The sequence below is a fragment of the Plutella xylostella genome, chromosome 4 (genome assembly GCF_932276165.1).
Source record: "Plutella xylostella chromosome 4, ilPluXylo3.1, whole genome shotgun sequence".
NCBI classification, from domain to species: domain Eukaryota; kingdom Metazoa; phylum Arthropoda; class Insecta; order Lepidoptera; family Plutellidae; genus Plutella; species Plutella xylostella.
Window position 1 is genome coordinate 2,492,544 of NC_063984.1, and position 19,551 is coordinate 2,512,094.

The 19,551-nt window shown below is 41.4% G+C and overlaps 2 protein-coding genes across 2 annotated transcripts in view; one reads left to right on the forward strand and one right to left on the reverse strand.

Annotated features, from left to right (window-relative positions):
* Positions 1 to 412: 412 nt before the first annotated feature.
* Positions 413 to 5,406, forward strand: LOC105386927 (ubiquitin-like-conjugating enzyme ATG3). Its single transcript, XM_011557580.3, has 7 exons — positions 413 to 609; positions 790 to 978; positions 1,128 to 1,241; positions 1,997 to 2,158; positions 2,475 to 2,633; positions 3,035 to 3,162; positions 4,384 to 5,406. The coding sequence occupies exons 1-7, from the start codon at positions 538 to 540 to the stop codon at positions 4,535 to 4,537; spliced, it is 978 nt and encodes a 325-aa protein (XP_011555882.2). The 5' UTR covers positions 413 to 537; the 3' UTR covers positions 4,538 to 5,406.
* A 322-nt stretch (positions 5,407 to 5,728) lies between these two features.
* The window catches only part of LOC105386955 (transmembrane protein KIAA1109 homolog), a 54,742-nt gene continuing 40,919 nt past the window's right edge, over positions 5,729 to 19,551 (reverse strand). The window contains exons 45-59 of the mRNA XM_048627695.1: positions 19,286 to 19,397; positions 16,372 to 16,516; positions 15,799 to 15,949; positions 15,245 to 15,324; positions 14,819 to 14,936; positions 14,208 to 14,365; positions 13,777 to 13,945; positions 13,159 to 13,367; positions 12,703 to 12,840; positions 12,170 to 12,328; positions 10,392 to 10,574; positions 9,705 to 9,911; positions 9,194 to 9,324; positions 8,732 to 8,865; positions 5,729 to 8,389 (exon numbers count right to left, since the gene is read on the reverse strand). Of these exons, the coding sequence (XP_048483652.1) occupies positions 8,206 to 8,389; positions 8,732 to 8,865; positions 9,194 to 9,324; positions 9,705 to 9,911; positions 10,392 to 10,574; positions 12,170 to 12,328; positions 12,703 to 12,840; positions 13,159 to 13,367; positions 13,777 to 13,945; positions 14,208 to 14,365; positions 14,819 to 14,936; positions 15,245 to 15,324; positions 15,799 to 15,949; positions 16,372 to 16,516; positions 19,286 to 19,397 (2,278 nt within the window). The 3' untranslated portion in view covers positions 5,729 to 8,205. The remainder of the gene's footprint in view (positions 8,390 to 8,731; positions 8,866 to 9,193; positions 9,325 to 9,704; positions 9,912 to 10,391; positions 10,575 to 12,169; positions 12,329 to 12,702; positions 12,841 to 13,158; positions 13,368 to 13,776; positions 13,946 to 14,207; positions 14,366 to 14,818; positions 14,937 to 15,244; positions 15,325 to 15,798; positions 15,950 to 16,371; positions 16,517 to 19,285; positions 19,398 to 19,551) is intronic.

A 19,551-nucleotide genomic window follows, 5' to 3' on the forward strand; every position in this document is an offset into this window, starting at 1 on the left:
TCATACAGTATGAGCAAACCAAGCCGCACCGTTTTCTTCTGGGGTGCCCGCAGACCCCGCAGAGCGTGGATGAACGCCGCGCCGCCGCCGCCTTTGATATCTCATACAGGAGTCGCCTTCGCCGGATACGGCGTGGAGGACATGATGATAATATCTCAGAACAACTACTCTTAGGACGCACGCGCGCCAACAGAACTATAGAGCTTCCACTTTGTTATTGTATTTTAGACGTTTCCTCATCAAATATGTATGACCAATGAAAAAACCAATAATATAATGGACAGAGTATAGGGGTCGAAGTGGTCGCCATGGACGAAATCGGTCGAACCAATCATCATCATCATCATCACTGAGAGTCTGTGTTTTTTCTGTCACGTACCTTCATGTGTCATTTGAAATATTAATGTCATTGTCAGCTGTCAGATTTCTCAGTACAAATTTTCTTTGTGAACCAGCCGATTTACTGAAATTTCAGTTTATTTCAATAAATATTACCTTAAAATCAAATTTGTCAGATACTAACTACAACTAAACAAAATGCAGAGTATGATAAATACCGTTAAAGGGACTGCTCTCGGAGTAGCGGGGTATCTAACTCCTGTGCTAAAGGTAGTAAACATTTGCGTATTTTACAGCAATAGCTGCGCTACACCCACTCACGCGATATTAACATAACAATGGGAATGCCAAGTAAACAAACAGCATGATACCAGAAAATTCTTACACATGTTTTACCGTTTTAAGTGTATCCGATTAAGAACTGAAATTTGGTCCTATTTAAATTATCAGGAGTCGAAATTCCAAGAGACTGGAGTGCTGACTCCAGAGGAGTTTGTGGCAGCCGGCGACCACCTGGTGCACCACTGTCCCACGTGGCAGTGGGCCAAGGGGGAGGAGTCCAAGGTCCGCCCGTATCTACCTGCAGACCAGCAGTTCCTGATCACCAGAAATGTGCCATGTTACAGGAGGTGTAAACAGGTATTTTGATGTATATTTGAAACTCTTTGTATTATCAGCAAACTAAACTGAAGCTTTGTATTTTCTGAGGTCTCCAATCCTTGAAGATAAAGAAATAAATAAACTGATAGTTTCAAGACACCATAAGATAAATCTAATTATATTTACAGATAGAATATTGTGAGGACAATGAGAAGGTGATAGAAGATGAACATGATGAGGATGGCGGGTGGGTGGACACACACCACTATGACAACACTGGCTCACCTACTATTGAGGAAAAGGTATGTTGTACATTGAAAAAACAAGCAAGAGTGAAATGTTGATGGGACATGAGTAATGTAAAATTAGCATGGAAAAATCTTGAATTGTACTTCAGTATCAGGAAGTCTTAAGTTTACTAACTACAAATGGAAGATTTTTCCCAACTAATTTACATATACCCCTAAACATCAAATCTCTCTTGCTATTCACCTGAAACATTCAAATAAACAGGATTATCATATTCTTTGGATTTTACAAATTTTATAAGACTGTGGAAGCAAAGCATCTGCCGATAATGGAACCAGGAACATGAGTATTTGTGTTTGTTATTCACATTATCATAATTGAATGCAATTAAGATATGCTTGTCTGTCAGTCAGTAGGCTTTCCATACTAATAAAATGTATTTACTACTATTTACTGTTTGATAATGATAACCCAACATGCTGGGAACCCTTGTATAAATAACCTATAATATCAATTAGCTACTATGTTGTTATCATATTTGTTAGTGCTGCTTATACTGTTTAAATCCTGTGGAATCAGACACAACTTAAAATCTATTGTGTCGTGCCCACAGAGTTGATGATGGCTTTAAAAGGGTTAAAAGTTAACTATTTATTACTTGTATATTTTATTACAAAGAAGCTTATGCTAATGAAATTCTGATCATATGATTTCTGTAATTCAACTGAATTCAGTCCATGTGTAGAGAAAGATTATGTCTATAATAACACATTAGCATCTTCAATAATCTTAAGTTTTATATTGGCAGGTGTGTGAGATGACCCTAGACGCAGCGGACGCGGGCGACAGCGACGGGGAAGCGGGCGCGGGGGGGGACCGCGACGACGATGATGATGATGAAGATGACGACGACGAGGCGGCCGACATGGAGGAGTTCCAGGAATCCGGCCTGCTGGATGAAGTGGACCCGGTATGTGAATTGAAGAGTCACAACTGACTAGTATACTTGATGATACTGAGGATTACAATGCTCATTACAGCTTCAGTTTATACTTTCTGATCACAGAATGGGGGGCCGTAGGTAAGGTTTTTATTTCCTGTGTATAAAAAGACCCAAACCCACATCAAGAAGGAAGCACAATATAGAATCAAAAATCATTACAATTGGACCTAAATCCTAAATATTATGAGCTCTATCTTCTGATATTTCTACTACTTAGCAATATCATTTTACTAAATACAACCATAAGTTCATATATTGTACTAATGCTCAATCCACCTTGCAGTCCACAGACCTAGCTCAGAAGAAGGAGCCGAAAGTGAAAGAGGCCAAGAGCAAGCAGAGCGACGGCGACGAGATAGTCCGGACTCGAACCTACGACCTGCACATCACTTACGACAAGTACTACCAGACGCCGCGGCTCTGGCTCATTGGGTATGATGAGGTTAGTAAAAGGTTTGTGTAAACTAGGGAGGGTTTCGGTTTCTTGCATAAATAGTGGCGGCTCTAGCGGGAAACTTTAGGGAGTATATCAGAAGATGTACTTAAGTCTGTTTCATCATTATCAACTCATAATTGTCCACTGCTAGACAAAGGTCTCTCCCAAGAAGCATCACAACACTCTGTGCCTGGTCTTTTTCATCATCATAATTGGCACTTCGGCACAAATGGCTAGCCCACTGCCACTTCACCTTGCAGATTTTAAGAACCTGTAGTTTACTTGAATTCTCTTATGAATAACCTTATTTCTGATTATTAGTACCTACTCTGACAGGTTTACTGCTCAACATAGCTTGGCTTGTTGTGTCCAAGCATCAAATAATACATAAAACAATGTAATTACAGAACCGAACACTCCTGAGCGTCAAACAAATGTACGAGGACGTGTCTCAGGACCACGCCAAGAAGACGGTCACCATGGAGTCCCACCCGCACCTGTCGGGGCCCAGCATGGCGTCCGTGCATCCTTGCAGGTTTGTTCATTATTTTTTAGACTATTAACTTATTATAGAAATACCATTATACCACCTATTCTATTCTCTGTGGGGGTGTAGGTACCTGCACCTGGCTCTCTCGAATGGATCCTCCATATCCTCAAGGTCTAAACTGCCTTCCTAAGCTTGGACCATTTCCCACCACGCTGGTCCACTGCGGGTTGGTGGGTTCACATATCTAGATGTGCTAAATCTAGATATGCAGGTTTCCTCACGATGTTTTCCTTCACCGTAAGAGCGATGGTATACATTGTACTTAAGTTAAAAAACTCATTGGTTCATGTCAGCGCCGGGATTCGAACCCGCATCTCTGGCGTGAGAAGCGGGCGGTACCGACTGAGCTACCACCGCTCCACCATTATACCATCTTATCTCATATATACGTAGGTGGTCTGAAAAGTTTCCGACCTCAACGTGAAGATGGCAGCACACATCAATTAAACTCAGGGAATGTAATGGTGCATCTTTTGACAGCAACACTTCAAAGTTTCAGCCATTTTTGACGCGCGGTTTTTATTTGACAGTGAGTGAGTCGATGTGAGTGACCTCATTTGCAGAATAAGAAAATTCTGTTTCACTAAGACAACACCCCGTCTCATACCTCAACGGTTGCCATGGCGAAAATCCATGAATTACGGTTTGAACTGCTTGACCATCCACCTTACTCACCAGATCTAGCCCCAAGCGACTTCTTTCTGTTGCCTCAACTAAAAACTGCGCTCGGAGGACAAAGATTTTCGACGACTTCGAGATCGACTCCCTCAAGCGACTGTCAAATAAAAACCGCGCGTCAGAAATGGCTGTAACTTTGAAGTGTTGCTGTCAAAAGATGCACCATTATATTCCCTGAGTTTAATTGATGTGTGCTGCCATCTTCACGTTGAGGTCGGAAACTTTTCAGACCACCCACGTATTAATCCCTGTAATAGCTCTCAGTTTAATCATTATTCTGAGTCATCCACGAACGAAGCAACACTGGCAATGATTCGTCTCTCTTTACCGACGTCTTGATACAAGTATCCTGTGGATGAGAAAGGTCCATCAGTAGTCAGGCGTTTTTAAACTGCAAATTTATACATCATTCCAGCAGCCAAAATTAAACACGAAATTGTATATTGCGGTAAAGTCGCCATCTAGGGGTATGCTTGCTGAACTACATACACCCACTAGAGCTACACAATAATAATGTATAATTCACAGGCACGCAGAAGTGATGAAGAAGATCATAGAGACGGTGACAGAGAGCGGCGGAGAGATGGGAGTCCACTCCTACCTGATAGTGTTCCTGAAATTCGTACAAACCGTCATTCCGACCATAGAGTACGACTTCACACAGAACTTTAGCATGAACTAAAGCTGCTGACGTCAGGCTGCTTCGCTTAGCTGTGAGCCGTGCGCTTGGTAAGTGTAAAATTGTACCTGTATAAGCTGCACCAATAAAGAAATGAATGTAAGATGTCGGCCCATACTTTGAAGTGTAAGACAGGGTTGCAGGTTGATTGGGAATGATTGAGCGCCGCTATTTTAGATAGTTTTCTTTGTAGGGGCGGTTTAGATGGGCGGATGGAATAATAAAGGTACTATCATATATATTATAGATTGAGATATACTATTGTGGCTTTAGCAAAATTATCGTCGTACTCACTGGCTAAGATGTGTTCCCAACAGTGTGAACAGTGTATGCTCTTAGTAAGTTGCATTCGCTTTTGCCTGAAGCCACAACATTCTCGCTGCTACATTACAATAGATATTTTAGATGAGTTGGTAGCTTTGTACAAACAACGCCACCTGTTGGGCGATTAAATTAACTATAATAGTGTTTATTGATTGTAAATGTATATTTTTTGTTGTTTTTTGTATTTGTAAATATTTTTTATACTGTTAGTTGTATGTATGAGATAACTTTTGATTGCATTTAATTATCATTGTACACTATAGTTTTATTGTACTGTAGTATTTTTATACATGAAGTATTTATAATATGGCACACTTTTTGTCTAAATATCAATTATTAAAAAACTCTCAATATTGTATTATCTATAAATTTTAGCACTGGTATTCATGATATTTTGTAAGTATGATATTCTCATGAAAAGCCTAGTATGCTGAAAATTTGGTCAATAATGATGATTGTTTTCGTATTTACAAACATTCCTTGGAAAAGGCATAGTGTAAGTCACGCAGTAATATCAATTATGTTTTCTGTCAAAAGTTTGATGACTGGTCGTAGTGGAACGGAGAGTACTGATAAAACTACGGAAGTCTCGATTTCAATATCTGACATACGTATAAATTATACAAAACAATACAGTCGTCGTAATCTATAAGCTCACTACTTTTGTGTACCTACGTTTTAGAATTGTAAATGCTCGTGACATTTTGTTGTGTTTACTGTATCATTGTACCTTACACTTATAAAAGTTATTTTGCCATAATTGATCGTCTATTATTCCATCCTATTCCATACACTGTCAAATTATGACGGGAATATATTTAATCTCGGATTAATTTCGTGCCAAACACTCAAGGAAGTCAAACAAATCGCTGATCTAATATTGATTTATTTATATCATCTTTATTTTCATTATTTATGTACAATCTTTCCACATTCCATAGTAATAAAATATTATATAGCACAGTAATAAAGCCCATTACTTAACGGTTTTTAAAATTAACATCTTAAACAAAATAAAATTACCCAAACATACAACACTACTTTGCTCAAAGTACCTAACGAAAAAGGGCACTTATCGCCCACTCTTATACAAAATTATGTAGGTGAATTCTAATTGATATTTATTGGATAATTCATTAAGAGTTCATACCAGATTTATACCAATACAAACTCTACATAGGAGCCAGTAAAGTACATACACATCACTAGGTATGTAGACTGCCAAACTTCACATCATGCTAAACTTACTTTAAGTATATACTCAAATAATTTCGTGGTATGTTCGGGATACTTAAAAAGATTCGAAAGTAAATAGCATTATGTCTATTTTAAATCACAGAATAATCATTTAAAGTTTTCTCACTGATACGCAAATAGTGACTACTTTAGAAGGACATAATTAAACTTTTGCCTTTTGTATTTAAAACTTTTTACCTTTGCGTATCTGCAAGAAACATTTAAATTATAGTGTTTACATGTAAAGCCATTGTAACTAAAATACCATTAAATTAAAAAACATAGATCAAATTATTGCGAAATTACAAATAAGTAAGAACTTATTTACTTTTGTGACCAATCTAGCTCCATTCCAAAATGTTCTAGATCTTCTGTTTTTCACTGGACCTATAATTATGATTGTTTATATTAAAAAGTATAGGATAGGTAGTTGTTGAATTTGTTTTTTATTTTGATTAAATAAATGAAACAATGTAAACCGGTAAATGACTAAAATAATCGATAAATTATTACAACAAAACCAAACACACTTGGATATGGATATACACCACTAAACCATAATTACGTAAAATAATAAAATCAGTAACTTGATTAAAACTAATACAAACCTAATACTACGATCATTAATATCTTTGGAATCATACTTTAGATCACGAAGTCAAAATGTGATGCGATTATATTTAACAAAAGGTTGATGCCTTTTTCTACATATTCCTTAGTGAACATATTCTTGTTCCAAGCGATCTCAAAGTGTGTGTGCAATCAGGATTTTATCAAAAAAGGCATAAACAAGAAGATTGTACTTAGCAATCATCTAGAAGCACCATTACCGTTCATAGGCCATTAAAAAAAATTAAACTCTGCGACTAACTACACTCATTTTACATTAGACCCTCCCATGCTTTGTAGATAAGTTTACAAATACGAACCTATACATCGCTACAAGGCTTTCATTGCTATTGCCTTTACGGTTCCTTACAAAGAAGTGGTTAAATACTAGTCAATATTATAAGAATTTACATTTTAGGTACGGAATGAAAGTGTGTGTGTAATATGTTAACTTACGATATTTGTAAGAATATTTTATACTAAAATAAAATTTAAATGGACTAACTTGAGGGGATTACATGTGTATATCAAAACCGTTAACATGAATTTTGCTAGATTTCATAAGAATACATTGCGGTATTTACTAGTCCTTGGAAAAGGCGCCGTTTATTTATTTATATTATGTATAACTAGTAACTTTTGCGACTTTTGCTTCGCATCGAAAAATGTTATCTTTTTGCCCTTCAATCATTACTTGGGCTTGCTGATAGAAGACGGATGTTCTGATACATTCCTTACATTTATAACTAGTCCAAATTGAACTACTTATTAAATTAAAACAGAGTTGAGTGAAAAATCTCTAAAATATTCAGAAAAATAGTTTTATTGCATATGTTTGCAGATGTCGTCCTTTTAATTTCATCAATATTTTCCTACACAACTCCTAAAACGATCTAAAAAACTGCATTATAAGGGAGATTTTCCGCATACTCCATTGGTCCAATCACCATTCTATCTCTACCTATTCGTTCACACATCATCCAATCACAGTGATTAATAATGTGAGAAGGATAGAAAATCTACATTAGAGGGTAAGTATTTATAATTTAAGGTAGATCATGAGCCCAGCGTGGCCAGTTTGCAAGATAACCATGGTAACTCCAGTTAACAAACATAACAAAAACTTTCCTGCACTGCCTCGCATATTGAATGGCAAATTAATTAAATTGGCAGTATTTAGTTTTAGAAATTACATAACCAATTAAAAGTTTTGCTTCATCCATTGCAGCAAATGCAATTTTATTTTGGCAGACAAAATAAAATTTTGTTCTAGAGAAAAAAGGTTCACCAACCCTAGGTACCTTAGGGTCACACCAACCGGGTAGGTTTGACATTTGAGACCATTGATGTCCTGTGAAAACTTAATGCAAAAATAGCCATTGTAATTCATCTCTTTAAATATTTTTTTCCGTAGCCAAATTAGTTTCCACAGCACAAAATTCAAACCTCATTACTTCCCATCACAATACACTGATCCGATCACTATAACCGTTACCTTGACCTCACTTATGAGGTACTATAGCGACCAGTCTAAGTAGGACCAGCGACAGGAGCTTGTCCAGTGGATCGAGGGTCCCTCTCTGCAGCCACTTGGGGATGGTGGTGCGCGCGTGGCTGAAGCCCAACTTCTGTAGGATGTAGTCTACGCCGTACGGCTCGATGGATTTGCCGCCCCAGGATAACAGTCTGTTGGGAAGAAAAGGTGAATGAGTTTTTTTGTAGGTAACTAGTGGATATTGCAGACAATTTGCAACAAGTGAAAACACCAAAAAAGTTTAGTAGGCATCAAGAATTATTCTTGTTGTAGTTCTGTACATCTTATTCTTATTCATTCATTTAGGTCTACCAGTTAAAGATGAAGAGCTAGATTTAGCACATCTAGATGTATGAACCCTTCACCCCGCACCCGCAGTGGACCAGAGTGCTGGGGGACGTCCAAGCTTAGGTTAGGAGGTTAGGAGGGTTGTTGACACCTTGGGGATATGCTTTGTCGCACCGCCATCTAGTGGACACACTGAGTAGACTGACCTGACGGTGGGCTCCAGGTGCCACTGCAGACAGTTGTAGTCGCGGTAGTCCTGCGGCAGCGACGGCTTGCAGTCGTCGCCCGCCGCCGCCGTCGTGCCGTTCTCGCCCCACGCCGAGCGGCCGCTGCCCGCCATCTAGTGGACACATTACAAATTAATATTTAGTTTATATTTTACACAAATTTTATAAACTCCAGTCTCCATGTTTCATATAGTGATAGGAGCTAGAGGGTCTGTGTTGATTCCCTGCTGAAGTGAGAATACTATACACTTTAAAGAGTAGTAAGGCGCCGACGGATTGTTCGTATATCGCTGGTTATTGGTCTATTGCGGCATTGAGAAGCCCCGAATCCGTTCATTCGTAAATGCACAGCACTCGTGCCTATAATTTTATAAAGGATTGAAGCCTATATCTAGACGTGCTAGCTGTGGTCGATTAGAGGCTGATGAAGATTGTACTAACCACGCGATCCTTCTCCTTAATATAAGAAGAGATCAAGTCGTGCAGGAACAGGAAGGCCTCCGCGTCCACCGACACGAAGATGTGGTCCTCGAACTCCGTCATGAAGCTGCAGTCCACCACCGGCTTCTTGTCTGTGAATTAAAGAAGAGTTTTAAGATTTTTGTCTCGACGAGTCGACACTAGATGGCGTTGTCAGTTCACCACCGGCTTCTTGTTTGGAAATGAAGGGAAGAGTTTATAGATTTTTGTTTAGTGTACTCGGTACTAGATGGCGTTGTAAATAGTGAACGGATCCTTCTGGAGCTGCAGTGCACTGCTAGCTTTTTGTCTGGATTAATTGACTATAGGATTAGTTACTAAAAGGAGAGTAAGGTTGCACATTTTGCGTCCTCACGTCTGTCTGTGGAAGATTAATTTGTATGCTATGCTTTTGGAACCAACTGAGTTTATTCGACCACATCGCAAAACCATTAGTCAACGGTAACCCTGTAACCTTGGACCTCGCTCTTACCGTGTTCGGTGGGCGGCTGCGCGCGCTGGCGGTGGTCGGTGCGCTGCAGCAGGCGCAGCGCCGGCAGCGCGAAGATCACCTCGCGCACGTGCTTGTCCGCCGCGCCGCGCTCCCGTCTCTCTCTGTCGCGCTCGCGGTCCCGCTCCACGGAGGAGGTGTTGGGGCCGGATGGGGCGTCGCGCTCGATGGACGGGAAGTTTTCTATTGCTGTGGGTAGAAGGGAATCAGATTGAAATTTAGCGTAGGTATATCGCAGCAAGCGATTTCTTTAAAGTTTGATGCTTTAGTTATGCCACGGTCACTAGAGCTGTATAGTTTTGCGGTTACAGTCCGAATACACACACAGTTATACCTACCAGTACCTAAACCTGCATGATACACAGGACTGCAGTCAAAATATTATTTTAATATCATTGATTATTTTTAGAAATTTATGTATATGTAATTTTTTGTGTTTAAATTTGAGTGTGAATATTAATTATGTTAACTTATGGACTTTGAGTATGAATTAAATGATTTGAATTTGAATATATACAGCCTGTAAAAAAAAATCAGCACGATTTTAAGTTACTATTCCCTAAGCGAAACGCTTGTAACTATAGTATGCTGCGATGCACATAATAGCAATTTTACATCGCCTCTAAAGGAGCATATTTTATATGTGATAATAATGCACTCCAAACTCACCATCAATCTCGCTATTAGCGAACGCATAATGAAACCACTCGCGCAGCGTCTTGAACTGCGGCGGGAACAGCAGCGCCCGCGTCATGCGACACACCGTGCCCATGGACTGGTGGCGGGCTCCGGCTGATGATGAGGAGCCGAGGGAAGCTGTCAGCGACTGCACTACGTGGACCTCCATCTCGCCTGGGGGTGTGTGAAATGTGAAGGTTAGGATTTCTCAAGATTGATTGAGGGATACTTCATAGAATCGATGCCGTTGTGGGTTGCATTACGTAGATGTAAAGCCTAATTTAGAATCGAAATGCTACGCGGCGGTCACGTAAACGTCTTGACAGTATGTGGCGCGGACTCCGGTGATAATGACGAACCGACGGTGGCTGTGGGTGTGTGAAATGTGGTGGTTAGGATTTGAGAGAGATGTTGAACAAAGGGAGAATAACAGCAGTGTTCGCGTCATGCGACACACCGTGCCCATGGACTGGTGCCGCGCTCCGGCTGATGATGAGGAGCCGAGGGAAGCTGTGAGGGATTGCACCACGTGGACCTCCATCTCGCCTGGGGGTGTGTGAAATGTGGTGGTTAGGATTTGCGAGAGTTGTTGATGAAGTGTGAAAAGTGTGGGATAGAATTAGAGACAGCTGTTTTCTGTATCTCGCATGTGGGTGTCTGAAATGTGGTGGTTAGGATTTGCGTGAGACGTCGAATAAAGAGAGAACAACAAGTGCTCGCGTCATGCGACACACCGTGCCCATGGACTGGTGGCGGGCTCCAGCTGATGATGAAGAGCCGAGGGAAGCTGTGAGCGACTGAACGACGTGGACCTCCACCTCGCCTGTGGGAGTGTGAAGTGTGGTGGTTAAGATTTGCGAGAGACGTTGAAAAGGGGAGTATAACAGCAGTGCTCGCGTCATGCGACACACCGTGGCCATGGACTGGTGCCGCGCGTCGGCTGATGATGAGGAGCCGAGGGAAGCCGTCAGGGACTGAACGACGTGGACCTCCATCTCGCCTGTGTTTGAAATGTGGTGGTTAGGATTTGCAGGACTTATTGAGGGTTACTTCATAGAATCTTTGTGGGTTGCATTACTGTTAAGCAACGCGGCGGTGACTTAAACGTCATTGACGATATGTGGCGCGCCTCCGGTGACAATGAAGAACCGAGGCAGGGAGGCTGTGGGTGTGTGAAATGTGATGGTTAATATTTGCGAGAGACGTTGAACAAAGGGAGAAAACATCAGTGCTCGCGTCATGCGATACACCGTGCCCATGGACTGGTGCCTGGCTCCGGCTGATGATGAGGAGCCGAGGGAAGCGGTCAGCGATTGAACGACGTGGACCTCCATCTCGCCTGCGTGAAATGTGGTGGTTAGGATTTGCAAGAGACATTGAATAAAGGGAGAGTAACAACAGCGCCCGCGTCATGCGACACACCGTGCCCATCGACTGGTGGCGGGCTCCAGCTGATGATGAGGAGCCGAGGGAAGCTGTGAGGGACTGGACCACGTGCACCTCCATCTCGCCTGCGTGAAATGTGGTGGTTAGGATTTGCGCGACTGTTACGGGTAGGGCTGGGGTGTGAAAAGTGTACGTTAGAATTGTTGCGGGTTGGGTTGTGTGTGAAAAGTGTAAATTTGAGTCAACGATAATCATTGAGATTAGCGTTCGGAAGAAGGCCGAGGCCACACTGCTGTCGGTGGTTGTCCTTTGGAGCTGTTTGTGTATAGCTTATTATACTAATGCTTCTTTCATTTGCGTCAAGCTACACCACTAAACCTCACCTTCATCATTCGGCCGCTGCTGCGCTTCAGTAGCAAAACTAATACACGGCTCCTTCAGACTGAACAGCGCCCAAGACTTGGCCTTGAAGCTGTTGCCGTGGAAGCAGGCGAGGGACACGTTGGTGCCTTGCAGCTCCATCGTGCCGCCGAGCACCGTGCCTGGGGGGGAGAGGGGTGGTTGGATTAGCGGGATATGGACAAACAAATCCGGTATAAAAAGTTGCCTAAAGTAGTTGGGAGCAATTTAAGTACGTTTAGACTAGTTTTGGAGCTTATTGATTACGAACAAACAATTTTTTTGACCAGTGGCTGAGGTCTACTGCTATACCATAAGGCATCCCAAATATTCAAGCTAAACCGGAGATAGGCTGACAACAATTTTATGACATGTAGGTACAAAGGTTGCATTCAACAGAGCCATATTTGACTCCCTAATAAAAAATGCATCGCCATTATCTCATCATCGATTTTCGGGATATTAGCTCTTTTACTGAAAGATTGCGAGACCGGTGCTGATGATGATGATGACTCACCGTTGCACTGCATGGTCTCGGGCAGTGTGGTGAGCCGCACGCCGGTGATGAGCTGCAGCACCTTCTGCCAGTGCCGGTGGTGGCGCAGCTCGGGTTGAGGCACTGGTGCGGCGGCTGATGATGATGATGGTGGTGGAGCTGTGGGTAGGTAAAGTTAGCTTAGAATCAGAATAGATTCATGAAAACAAAAATCTCAATTACAATATCCATAATGCGTAATTTCACACTCTTGCAAATCGCGAGCCAAATAGCGTTTAGATAACGAATACGTATTATTATGTAAATAACGAAATCACTTCTGCGAGCTCCCATATTCATGTGCGCATGTCAAATTTCACACCGCGAATATTTCTACATAGTTCGCGTCGTTTCTCGTATTCGTATGTTTTACTTTTGACAAATGACGACAAATGCGCTAAAAGGCTGCTGTAGATATAGATCCAAATGACCACTAACCTCCCTTATCCTTAGCCCTCGCCCTCGCTCCCCTATACCCCTGCCCGCCCTGCAGCGAGCTAAACACCCGCCGGCTGGACTTGAACTGCTGGGAGAAGAACTCCTCGAGCTTCAGCTGCATCTTCAGCAGCTCCGGGGTGCTGGAGCGGGACATCAGGATCTGGAGCTGGTGCCAGCTTAGCGCGCCGTGGAGCAGGATTATTGATGGGCTGTGGGGGGAATGGCGGGTTAGTTTTTGGGTAATAGAAGATACGATGTTTTCGAAGGTCTTGCCATAGTGACGCAGCATTTAGCAGCTTATGTTAAATTATTAGATGCTTCTGGAAGGTCTATATAGTTATGTTTGTTTATGAATGAGATAAGTAACCTTCTATTCTGGCGTGCAGCTTACCTTCCCTTGTGGCTAACTGAGTTCAAAATCTCCAACCTCCCCAAAGTACAATGTACTTTGGGGAGCATGGAGCAATGCACTTATAATTTGGGGAGGTTGGAGGCAACTGCCTTAAGCCTGCCTGCCTGGAGGCAACTTTTGGCAGTATATATGCTATCTCATGCTAACTTTGTACTCGCGCCATGTACTGCAGGCTACTCCAGGGTGCAGACACATGCCACACTCACCCTCGCGGCTGCGCGGGCTCCCTCCACTCGTCCCTCAGCTTGCACTGCAGGCGAGACACTCGCGCCATCAGCACGCCACCTCCCATGTACTCTAGCCGTAGTTCTAGGGCTCCCAGGGATAAGCCGGCGACGTGGCCCGGGCTGCGGCCGGGTTCCTCTTCTATGTGGACTGTGGAGGGAAAATACAATATTTTAAACAAAGGTAAGTGAGGATACCTGAAAGAACCCTTATAATCCTTTGTAGCGTAACATACCGGTTTATCGATGTTCTCTCTATGGGAGATGGGATCTCTTATGGGTTTTGTAATAATGACTCGTCACAGGGGACTTTTACTTGTGCACTATAAATATCAACTATTATCGATATCCCATAAAGGCCCAAATACCCTTTATCTTCATACTAAAAGTACAAAGACTAGCTAAGCACTTACCATAAGTATCAAGCGAAGACAGCGATATAGCCCCACCAACTATCCCCCCCCTCGCGTCTAGAGAGGAACCTCCTAGGGCGACTCCGACCAGCATGTTGCGGTGCCCCGTGCTGCCGATGCCGAGCCGCCCCGTGCAGTTGAAGTCGTTGGAAAGCCAGCTGGGCAGGAGAAATATGAATTTTGAGTCGATAAAATATTAAAATTGTATGTCCAGTCGAGGATGAAAAAGCGGCTTCACAGATCTACTTTACAAACAGACAGACACACCGGAAATAATGGTCTGTGATTGAACTGAAAGACTACGTATTTCAGATACATAGCATAGAAATTATCCGGATCCTCAACAGATGATCCACGCAATCCGATCGCGTGCGGCACAGAGCTTTTATGTATGTAAACGTTCCATGTGCTCATGATCATATCGACTAAATTCCTAGATTGTCTGGTACCTCTACAGGGGTTCGTTAACGACACGCCACCCGACTATATCGCGATTCTCCGTAAAACGGCGCTGTGATTGGTGGAACGCGCACTAACCGAGTTTATGGAGCGACGTCGATAACGAACCCGTGTAGCGGCCGCTCGTCTAGATTAAACATGAGAGTCCTGACCTGACATTCCCCATGACGTTGCCCATGTTCATCTGCACGTTGAGCTTGGTGAAGTTGACGGCGAATAGCACCAGCGTCTCCCACGCCGCGTTGCCAGCCGTCATGGACGCTGTGCTATCTGTTAATGTGATAATAAAACTAATTAGTAATCATTTATCTTAGGTTTAGCCTAGTTGGAAAGAAAATTTAGGAAACTGGCATATAAAGTATTTTTCTAAATGGCCTTACTGGTTTGTTTGTATGTTTCACATGGCGTGAGAGAACACTGCCACTGCCTGTCATACAAATTTCTACCTAGCACTAAATTACCCTCATACCGAATAATATTTTTTTAGATATCTTTGGGCCAAACGGGTATATTATGTGTTTTTATAAAACTTACAGAAAAGTTGAGAAAATCCAAAACAATAGAGTATTCTTATTTACCTCTGGACGCCTGGCTGTTCATAGTCTTTGCCCTCTCTCTCTGTGGTAGCACCGGAGACACTGGTACGTTGTTTGCTTGTCTGAAACATACAAATAACTTGAAATCTCACCCAAAAAGAGGAATCATTTGCAAGAAATGCTTATTTGAACGGATCACTTCTCCAAAGTTCTTGGACCCTATGACCTGATGAAAAGGAACTACATAATCCATAATAAAGTAGACAACATAATTGAATCTTGACCGAAACTTTCATACATTATTATGTATGTAGTACGAATGATAAGAAAGGATTCGGAACGCATGTCCCTAATACTAAATACCTAGTGACCACCAATGACGTTCAAACATCAAATCAATAAAGGGGATCAATAACGTGTTTTCATTGGTAGACACCCACGGGCTAGCCTCGTGCGGCATCCTTGTCGCAACAGACGAATAGCAGCCAAGTGGCATAGCGCGAACCAATGCCGTCGCGCGGCATCAATCTAAATGCTAAGCGGATCAAACATGTGTTTCCAGTGGTCAACACATAGCTATAATAGTAGACACTCACGGGCTAGTCTCGTGCGGCTGGTTGATGCTGAGGTCGCCCAGGAACATGCGGCGCACGATGGTGCGGCGGTACCACGCCTTGGGGAACGCCAGGATCTCCGACAGGCGCCGCATGTCGTACTTGAACGACGCCGAGCCTATGTCCACGATTGCTGCAAGAGATGAGGACGTGTGATTTTAATGTAGTTTTTTCTTTTTGATTTAACGGTAGGTTTTTGTGGCTTTTATCTATTTGCTACTGTCTACTGCCAGTTTCAATACTCTCACAGTTACTTTCATACAATTTTGACACATAAAAAGTTGCATTAACTGGCAGCTATCGAAAGATAAGAGTTATTGAAACTGGCAGTAAGAGATTTCGGAACATGTGCTATCCCAAGTGATTGTACACAAGGCATTTGAAAAAAAGCATAGTAAATATTTATATTTGTGCAATAAAGAATTTAATCAATAAATAAAAAGTTGAATAAGTATGATTTCGATTCGTAAGATACGATTCAAACGCCATTAAAAAAATGACGACGGTATATGTACAGTACAGGATAAACAGGTGCAGAATAGACAAAATACTCACTTGAAAACCTGACGGTGGCCTTTGATTGGTCGTTGTGGGCGTGGTCCAGCTTACGAGAGCGAGACAGGTGGAACTTCACAAACTCCACGTTCACACTGAGCGAGTCTTTGCGTTCTGTGTCCGATAGAGGGGACCACTGCGCCTCCTGCGTTGGGAAATTGAGTTTATGTTTTGTGTGTTACAATAATTTTTATTGCCTCTGTTGGTACTGGTAGACTAATTACTACTTATGCATGTATGCAGCTTTAGACCTGGTTTCTCATGATTCTGTTAGTTACAGTCTCAATAACGGATTTGCTGACGACGCGTTTAAGGATTATTACCCTTATTAACTGGATGAGTCCCACGACGAAAATCTAACAGACCATTCATAAATCCAGCATTATGTGTATCATTCACTCATTTCCCTCACACTTCACTCAATATTCTGTCATATTCATTGAAATTTGTTGTCTATGTCTCTGTGATTTCAAACAACCTCAAACAACCAAACTTTTTGGTTTTGAGGTTGCCATGGTTACTATTTCTACCGAGGTTGTTTTTTGACATCCGTCATTGAAAATAATATTATTACGCCATGCCCTTTGAAAAACAATACAACGAACAAGATGGAGTGTCAGTGCAAAATAAACTTCTCGGGAAATAACATATCAATTTCTAAGTAAGGTCTTATTTTAAAATATTTTGTTAGAAGATTTTTCACTTAATTCAATAGTTCTCATTAAGTCATTAGGTTTAACTTCTTGAATCTACCTCTGTGGTCTAGTGGTAGAAGCTCAGCTTCATCACCCAGGGGTCCCGGGTTCGATTTCCAGGTAGGGCCATCAATTTATGTTTCTATATTGCGGTTCCAAGTTAGGTTAGGACATTAAATTTAAACTTTTATCTCGGTTTGACATTATATAAAACCCAGACAGTATTTCGCTTAATTTTTTATGTCACACAACATCTAGTTCGTATATTGTTTATCAAAGGCTCTGTTCATTTTTCCATCTTGAATCTTGACAGAATGAGTGACAAGTAAACAACCCGTTGCCTGGTTACCGGTCTTAACCAAGTCTTAGCGGAACCCCACAGCAGCAATCAAGTTTATCACCCGATCAAAGGAGTTAACCCCGTGATTTAGCATGGTGGGACACTCACTAACCTTAACGGTCCAACATGTAACCAAACCGAGGTATTTTTAACCTAACCGAATGGTGTGAAATTAGGCCTAAGACCTGGTTTCTCATGATTCTGTTAGTTACAGTCTCAATAACGGATTTGCTGACGACGCGTTTAAGGATTAATACCCTTGTTTGGTTAAATAAATTGGATGAGTCCCATGACGAAAATCTAACAGACCATTCATAAATCAAGCATTATGTGAATCATTCACTCACACTTCATTCAATATTCTGTCATATTCATTGAAATTGGTGTCTATGTCTCTATAATGTCAAACAACCTCAAACAACCAAATTTTTTGGTTTTGAGGTTGCCATGGTTACTATTTCTATCGAGGTTGTTTTTTGACATCCGTCATTGAAAATAATATCATTACGCCATGCCCTTTGAAAAACAATACAACGAACTAGATGGAGTGTCAGTGCAAAAGAAAGGACTCAACAAATAACACCTCAATATCTAAGTAATGTCTTATTTTAAAATATTTTGTTAGAAGATTTTTCACTGAATTCAATAGTTCTCATTAAGTCTTTAGGTTTAACTTCTTATATCTACTTCTGTGGTCTAGTGGTAGAAGCTCAGCTTCATCACCCAGGGATCCCGGGTTCGATTTCCAGGTAGGGCCATCAATTTGTGTTTCTATATTGCGGTTCCAAGTTAGGTTAGGACATTAAATTAAAACTTTTATCTCGGTTTGACAGTATATAAAACCCAGACAGTATTTCGCTTCATTTTTTATGTCACACAACATCTAGTTCGTATATTGTTTATCAAAGGCTCTGTTCATTTTTTCATCTTGAATTCTTGACAGGTGTGTCAAAAGTCAACAACCCGTTGCCTGGTTACCGGTCTTAACCAAGTCTTAGCGGAACCCCACAGCAGCAATTAAGTTTATAACCCGATCAAGGGAGTTAACCCCTTGATTTGGCATGGTGGGACACTCACTAACCTTAACGGTCCATGATGTAACCAAACCGAGGTATTTTTAACCTAACCGAATGGTGTGAAATTAGGCCTTAGCTTACTACAGCTATAAGCTAGTTTATTTGGCTATTGTTCAGAATGTCATAAGATTCCAAATGACGTAAAAGTTGGTAAGAATTATAACAGATTGCATCTCCTTTCGGCTTACATAACTACGATACGATTGTAACATTCTATTAACTACAACAAACTAAAATATGGTTTTCTAAGTGATAAGAAAAAGAGAAATTACGAAGAATATAAAGGCTTAGATCTATAGAAAAGTGTACGTTACCAGCTACCATAGCGAAGAGTGAAAGACATAGTTGAGAAAGTAAGAAAAATACAAGAATGAGTGGTGATTGTTACTAAAATAGTAACATGTAGGTTGACAAATGTTTGCCGATGATAATAAAGTACAGATTAGAAATATGTGAAAGAAGTTATTCGTGGAAGAAGTAAGACAAAGAAGGCTGACTGAGATAAAGATGATATTTGATGCGTAAAGCAAATTCACTTCTGCCTACCCTAGTAAGGCCATTACAGGCGGTAAGCTTTACATTTTTACCTATATGTATTTAAATAGAAAAACCAAGAAAGATAGAAAACGGATGACTGCTATGCAAATGAGTTGGGACGACGGTAAACATGGTTTTTATTGTGCAATAACTCTAATTCGCCTGCCATGAGTAGAGATTATAGTTTATTTGCATGACTGGTTGTGGCATCCAAAATTCGCGATATTTGCGAGATCGTAACTATCAGTTTGTATATCAGAACTAACCTTGACACTGGACTTCTTGCCGCCGTAAGGGTGGAAGATGTAGACGGAGAAGTCAGCCAGGCAGCCGGTCACGCTCAGACCGCCCATGGCTATGGCTGGCTCGGTCACGTCCCTGTAGGATAATACACATTTCTTATAATAAATTATATTGCCCAACAATGTTACAGATGACATTGAAGCCGATAAACGTTTTACTAAATATGACATCCATAATATATTATATCATAACAAATGAGAATAAGACAATAGGAACCCCGTCCAACCCT